Genomic DNA, 8,095 nt, shown 5'->3' on the forward strand with positions numbered 1-8,095 from the left:
ATTCAATGTGATTTTTCTTCTCCCTATTCTCCCATAAATCCTCCCCAGATGGTTGATCCAACATGATGGCCCCCAGATTCAGTCCTTGGCACCTTTCCACAGATAATTATTTAGAATGAAATATAAGGTGCTATCATCATATTCTGTTCAAGTCCCAATACCCAAAGGACACACCTTTATTTTGTTGTTGGTTTTCTGATGGGAGATATAGAACATATTCAGAGTTGTACCAACAAAGGTCATCACAAGATAGACATAATAATGCTTTTCATCATAACCGTGCTCTGTCCTATTCATTGTTTGCAGCCATAGTATTTTAAATAGATATCACAGAATCACAATATTTTAGAGTTGGAAGAACCTTCCAGTCTAATCTGTATCTAGACAGGAATTGCCCCTAATGTATCTCTGATAAATGTATATCTAGGTTCTGGTTGGAGTCCTACACTGGAGAACAAATTTCACCTTAAGATATCCAGTATTTGGACAACTCTAATTGTTGGGAAATGTTTCCTTAAATCAAGCTTAAATCTTGTGCTCTAAAGATTTTATTCATATGTTGGCATAGCCTATTCTACATACAGTTACTCTATAATTATATGTATATATAATTAATAGATTTCTTTAAATTCTGAGATAATAATGTGACTAATTCTTTGATACTTAAATTCAATATATTATTTTAATTCATTTAGTATAGGCCCATAAATGGCATGGCTTAAGTAAAAAGGCACAATATTTTATCTTTCTTAAGTACTTTAAAAAAAAAAAAAAGAATGCACTGGTTTCTGATTGTCCTTGCTCTCCACAAAATTGTTTGTGTAGTTACTTTCCTTTCATAGTTGCCACTGAGGCCATGATTGACATCCTCCCTTTTAATACCATATTTATCATTCTTAAATACAAAGCTTTCCACATTTTTCCCTACCTGAACGTGTAGTTAAATTATAGGAAAGCTATTGGCCTCGTCTACTAGACTGGAAAAGTAATCATTTGTTTTAAATATAAGGATGTTAATATCATTCTTTTATCTATCAATATGCTAATCCAGAATAGGCAGGTTGATTTTTTTAAGCATGTACATGCTGATAAATTTTTAGTTATAAGATAGAATTATTTGGTCTTATTTATGTAGAAGGCAAAGTAGCATAGTAGGTGCTATTTGACATGGAGTTAGAAGAACTAGATTTGAATCTTACCTCAGATATTTGTTAGCTATGTTGTTAGTATGGACAAGTCTCTTAACAGTTTAGATTTTTGGTTTTCTTATCTGTAAAACAGCAATAATACTTGTACTACATATCTCGTAGGGTTGTTGTAAAGACAATATGTTGTAAATATTAAGGTGCCATATAAATGTGAGTTATCATCCCTTACAGTAAACACATGTTCACATTTGGACACGAGGTAGAGCTCTCCGAAGACTGATTTCTTTGGTAGAGTTTATTATTCCCACTTTTACCCTAACCCAAATAAACCAGTAGTCATAATTTAGTGGAAAAATGCTTAAGTAGAAAAGTTATGAATGTTTTTTGGTTCTTGACAGCCAAATTCTGCCAGGTCTTATTTGTTGACCTGGAAGCAGCTGAGCTGAGGGAAACTAGGAAGGACTCATTACCAGGTTGGCTCAAGGAACCTATGTGATGAGACAACTACAGAAATTATTATGACAAAATTAGAACAGAATGAAGTGAATAGGAGAAGTCAAGCAGGGTGGCCTGGGAGGTTGAAATGGTTCGTTTCTAGTGAGAGGGATCAGGAAAGGTATCATGGGTTAGTTGCTTGAGATCAACCCTAAAGGAAGAGGATGTCCATAAGCAGATGTGGTGGAGTCCCCCATGGGTCATAATAAGGAGATAAGGAGGCTTATCTCCTTAACAGCATGTCTTGTTAGTGACAACGATAATAACAAGGAATAGGGTCTAGACAGGTGTTTTCTTTGGTATGAGGAATTCTCAGATAAAGAAACTCCTTACCAACATAAGTTGGCACCTCCTCAACAACTGATAGTCATAGAGTTGCCTAGAGCAGTGCTATCAAACTCAAATAGAAACGGGGGCCACTAATTTGTGTGTAAGGAGTGATGTGGGCTGCATATTGACTTCATTTTAAAATGGAATGTTATCTATGTTTTATTGTGCTTTTATTTATTTTGTTAAATAGTTCCCAATCACATTTTAATCTGGTTCTGCTCAGAGTACTATGTGTTGATGCTCTATCCGTTACACCAAGTTGCCTCTCAATTAAAAAAAAAAAAGATAACAATAGGCCCCATTTCTGTAGTGCTTTAAGGATTACAAGACTTTTCCTCACAACAAACTGTGACATGGATAGTGTGTTGTTCTCCCTGTTTTTATAGATGAGGAACTCACACTTAGAGAATTTAAGTGACTTTCCCAGGTTTATACATCTAGTAAGCATCAAAGCAAGAAATCCAGATCAGGTATTCAGACCTAAGTCTAGCACTATTTCCACCATATCATAAGTCAAGTTATTTGGGGAAAGTTATTTGTTTGTTTTTTTTATTATTATTTGTTTTTTTTTAATTATTTGGATCAGCAGATTTCCCACCACCAATAAAAAAAATCAATCCCAAGTATCTCTCCTCCTGAGAGTAGATTAGTAGTGTCCTATTTATGAAAGATAGCATTTTCCCCATTATGTACAGAAAACAAACTTTAGTGTTAAGTCAAACTGAATGACACAGTCCACCAGAGGTCTTCAAAATGGAATTCCATGATTGATATGACTGATATATTATTTACGTGGTCTTATCTTCATAGGTTATATGCGTCTTTGATTCCTTGTTTTCATTTATTTATATCAGACATTAGCCTGAAACTAATTCTTGTTTCAACTCTAGGGCATTCTCCAGAGATGACATGTAGTACACTCTTACCCCGGAAATTTTTTTCCTTTCAATAGTTATAAATACCCCCACGCTATTGTACTTGGCATGCTGTATGCAAATGGAGGTAGGAGGTCTAAAACTCATTAGGAAAGGGAGAGAGCTGAGGAGTATATAGAGGACAGTGTAAAGCTAAAGTTGATAACAGTGGCCTTGTCCAGAATAGGCCATGGGATTTTCCTTATCTCACTTTGGCAGGAGGTGCGGTGAGCTTCCTGTGCGAAATCAGGAGCGTATGCTGCTTTCCTCTTGTTGTTTAGCTTCCTCCTCTCTACAAGACGGTTCCCAGCACTGTGATTATCTCTGCATCTTCAAACATGGCACAATCCACTTCCTTAAGAGCTTGATGTATTCTTAAGGTTCAGGCAAATTCCCTTCCCCCCTAAGTCTCTTTTCAAGTGCTGTTATATAGCCAACGTCCAAAATGAGATTCTATTTTTAAGGTTGAGCTTCCAAGTTACCAAAAAGAAAAAAAAAAGTTCCTCAAATGGAGATACATAAAAACTGGAATGAAAATAGCAACTACAGGACTTTATGGCTTGTTGATAGAGTTTGGGACTTTCAAGTGAAACCCTTCTACAATCTTCCATTGCCAAAGTCTATAGAAATAATGAGTGGCTGTGTCAGAATGACTGACTGAAGGAATGTGCAAGGAAGGAATGCATGTGAGGTCAAACAGGCCTGAGTTGAGCCATGTGAATCTGGACAGCAGGCCTCCTGTCATCCTTTGTGCTGGGGAACCGCCCAGTCTTATTTCACCCTAGCATGTAGATTTGCATTTCCTGAAGACAAGGGGTGTGAGATTAACATCCTGGACCACAACCACACCATTCACGTTGTGCTGGGCAATAGAATAAAAATTAAAGGTCTCTTATTCCAAGCACAAGAATTTTTCAGCTATTGTAGATGTAAGCATCAAATGTTTAAAAAAATGTTTTTGAAGTTAAAGAAAAGTACAAGTTAAGGAAGTCAAACACAAGAAGAGAGAGAACACTAATATTGAGAAAAAAAGAGCAATGTAATTTTTATATGTGTTTTTTTTTAATTACTATTTTAAATGCTTCAAAGAGGGGGGAAAGAATAGTGTTTAGTAAATAGTACTACTGCTTAGGAGGAAGTAAATTAAAAGCTTACTGAAATATTATAGTTTTTGGCAAGTATTAGTAATGTAAGAAGAATTGGGAATTGTGTCCAGGGTCTGAGAATTATTTTTGGAGAATGACATATAATAGATATAAAACTCTTAAACTAAAACGTTTTGTTAAAAGTTTGGCTTTGTCCTTCAGCTGTGTTACTCATTCACTAACATAGAAGATAATTATTTTTCTGTTTAGCTGAGTCATAGTTCCCTTAATCGATCAATGGTTGAGAATATTTATATTATTTGTTTTCCCTTCATGCTAGACTTGGAATATTTTTCATTAGGTTTATACATTTCAACAGCATTTTATCATTACTAGTATAATTTTTAGCATGATGCTGGATTTGTGAATTTTTTCTCCTCTTTCAGCCCAAGCTTATTTTTCTGATTCTTTCTTGACCACATGACCACTTTCTAAAACAAATTCTCAGGCTGTGGACACAGTTCCTCCAAGCATCACAAACAGTAGCTTTGAGGGAAGCCTATCATCTCTAGGGAATTATTTCTTTTGGGACTTTGTGCAGGACCCTCTAAATGGTACTAGAGAAAACTTTTCATGAGTTTATGGCTCTTTATTGTTTTCCATAATGTTGGTCAATGGAGCATCTCAGTTGTCAACATCTATCAAAGAATCTTGCACAATCTTAATGTACGTATAAGAGATGCCTTGTTGGAAGAGCACACTCAAAACTATGTCTTGTTTTACTGAGTCAAATGCTCTCTTGTCATCAATAATAATAATGAACACAATGAGATCTTCTGTTTCCTATGCTTCTTCATCAACTGGTTGTCTATGAAGATGTGGTCTGTAGTAGAAAACCATATACGAAAGCTTACCTACTCTTTCCCTATATTTTCATTAATTGTATATACTAGTTTTTAAAAAGCAAATAAGATTCCATGGAACATTGGGGCTGAATGGCATCTCTGAGGGTCATCTGTTCCAACCCTTCATCTTATAGATAGGAGGCTAAGGGTCAGCTGAAGTGATTTGCTAAGATACTCTAAAAGTTCAGAAGGATTTAACTGAATTTCACAAAAGCTCTACGGTCTTTTTTTCAATATGTACCTAATTAGCCCCCCAAAAAACGAATGCAGTCTTCTGTTATAAAGCCAATTCCTTTTAGATACAAAGTGATCTTTTCTTTATTAACATAGCTTCAAAGTTGTTGAGTTGTTTTGTTTATTTGTTCTTTTTTTAAAAGCATTTTCATATTAGCATCTTGGGGTCTAATTAGATACAAGAGTCTTAGCTTTCTAGTTATCCATGTAATTTATCCTTTGTTGCAATTGTAAGTGTGGAGTTGGTACATAGCAAAGCAATCTTGAGGTCAGTGAGACTTGGATTAAATTTTTGCCTCTGATAAATGTTAACTGTAAATCATCGAACCTTTCAGTGACACGGGCTGATCTCTGAGACTGTCCATTGAAAATTAGTTGCTGATTTGTGTTGGTGGGAAATAGGACTCCACATTGGTAGTACTTCTTACTGTGATGAAATCACAGATTCAGCCAAAGCATCTTTGGTTGAATATTCAGGTTACATGAAAGATGTATACAGCTGTCCAAATGTAGCTGTTTTTCTATACATAGAATGGAAAAAAGGTCTACATAAAATGTGCATCTTAGTTATTTAAACTCACTGATTCCCTCTCAGAACTTATATTTAAGATATCATAAAATCTTTACCCAGTATTACCATGGCCTTGACGCTACTATAAAAAGCAACATTTTAATAACAGCCCTTTTGTGCTTCCAGGTATGACTTTTGCTCTAGCAATGACAGATCTTTCACCTTGGATGCTGACAGCAACGTTGGAAATAGAATCCAGACCATCACTCAACGTATGGCCATAATAGAAGGAAAGAATAAGGTATTGTTTATAAAATGCAAAAACTATATCCTGTTTTATTACTTGTAAGACAATAACTTGGAGTCCCTGATTTATGAAAGTCAGGCACACTCCAAATATATAAAAATGTTGATGTAGTCTAGGGACATATTTCAGACAAAGCATTGTCGAAGTCTGAGTGAGTGAAGAGACCTGCTGGAACTTCTCTAGCTGACACACTCTCAAAAATGTTTATAATTCTAAAATAGTAAGCTTACTACTCAAATAAAGAAAAGTGGAGAGGTCCTCTTACGTAGCAAAATGATACATATAAACAAAGCCTCCAAAGAAATGTAGGCCAGATAATTGAGATTCTGCTGAATTTATTTGAATAAAACCAAACAATTGGGTTGCATAAAACATTTTCTCCAAAATATTTTCATTCCATCTATGGTCAAGAACTTAGTGGATTGAGAGCCATGAGCTGCCTCTGGCTGATTGATTTAAGTAAAGAATTGTATTCTACCCCTCTCTGCAAATCACTGCCATCATAGCCTGGTAATGGTTGAGGCCCCTTCAACCAGGCAAAATCTCACAGAATCTCAGCTCTGGTGCCTTTTCCTGACAGAATATAAGACTGAACTAGTTAGATATCCAATTTTGTCCGGCATAGAAATGGTGATTGATAGTTTAAAAAAGGGACAAAATGTATGATCCCTTTTAAAGTTCCTGTTTTAAAAAACAACAACAACAACAACTTGATAGACAGTGTTCCATTGTGGATAAAACCAAAAAAGACCTGGGTTCAAATGTTGCCTCTGATACATATGTGACTCTGAGTAAGTTACTTAGCCTTCAATGTGGCAGTCAGATAGCAAAGGAGATGATAGTAATAATAATAATAATGATAACAACAACAACAGTAGTTATAATTATAGAAGTTAGGATTTATATAGTACTTTATAAAGTTTACAAAGTGCTTTGCATATAATATCCTCATGAAAACCCTGTGAGATAGGGACTATTATTATCCCCATTTTACTGATGAGAAAACTGAGGCTGAGAGAGATTGTGACTTGCCCGGAGTCCTAGTCCAATACTTTGTCCACTGTACCATCTAGTTACTTTCTCTGTTAGACTTGGAAGTTGAACTTGGATCATAGGAAGACCTGAGATCGAATCCTGCCTCAGACATAAGTCACACACTAGCTGTGTGACTCTGGGCAAGTCACTTAACCTTTGCCTGCCTCAGTTTACTCATCTGCAAAATGGAGATAATAATAATAATAGTTCAATGAGATAACACATGAAAGCATTTTATGAACCTTCAAGTGCTGTATAGATATTCTTATTATAGCTGTTATTATTTAATCTATCATTGTTCTAGTCAACTCTCTAAGATTATAAATTATAGGGAGAGTGTCAACCCGCCCTGGTGAGAGTTTCCTCACTTAGTAGTTTCCTATACCAGTGAAATCACAGGTCCAAACCCTATCCTTATCTACTTTATAAAACTATACTTTGATTTGGAGTAGCAACTATATAGAAGGTAGCTGAGAAGCTCAGTGGATAAGAGGTTCAGCCTTGGAGTCAGGAGGACCTGAGTTCAAATCTGGCCTTGGACACTTGACACTTACTAGCTGTGTGACACTGGGCAAGTCACTTAACCCTGTTTGCTTCAGTTTCCTCATATGTAAGATGAACCAGAGAAGGAAATGGCAAACCTATCCAGTATCTTTACCAAGAAAACCCCAAATGGGGTCACAGAGAGTCTGAATTGGCTCAACAACAACAATTACACAGATACGCATGTTTCTATAAAATGAGAATATTTGTATTTCCTCTTTATCTATGATCTTTGTGTTTAAAAATGACAAAGGAGCTACTGATACTTGTCATGCTAGACTTTACACAGTCATCTTAGCTGACTCTTAAAGTGGTTAAAATGGTGATGTCCTGCTATCCCCAACCACACTCATTTACCCTTATTCCTAACGTCTATTTCATGAGATGGTTGTCAAAGTTTAAGGGAGTCGTTGATGTGGCATCAAATAATGAGCTCCAAGTTTATGTTTTGCAATTCATTTACCATATGAAGAAATTTCAGTTATATTGCTCCCTAACACCCTGCTATGTTCACGTCACTCACTGGGCAGTAGGAAGGAAGGAAAGAAAGAAAGAAAGAAAGAAAGAAAGAAAGAAAGAAAGAAAGAA

General features: G+C 35.8%; 1 protein-coding gene across 2 annotated transcripts in view; it reads left to right on the top strand.

The window, feature by feature from the left end:
* FLT1 (fms related tyrosine kinase 1) overlaps positions 1-8,095 on the top strand; it is a 191,136-nt gene that overhangs the window by 83,085 nt on the left and 99,956 nt on the right. For both annotated transcript variants that reach the window (XM_027877641.1, XM_027877642.1), the window contains exon 11: positions 5,809-5,923. In XM_027877641.1, coding sequence (XP_027733442.1) covers positions 5,809-5,923 — 115 coding nt within the window. The remainder of the gene's footprint in view (positions 1-5,808; positions 5,924-8,095) is intronic.

Source organism: Vombatus ursinus, unplaced genomic scaffold (genome assembly GCF_900497805.2).
Source record: "Vombatus ursinus unplaced genomic scaffold, bare-nosed wombat genome assembly UNPS02014813.1, whole genome shotgun sequence".
NCBI classification, from domain to species: Eukaryota; Metazoa; Chordata; class Mammalia; order Diprotodontia; family Vombatidae; genus Vombatus; species Vombatus ursinus.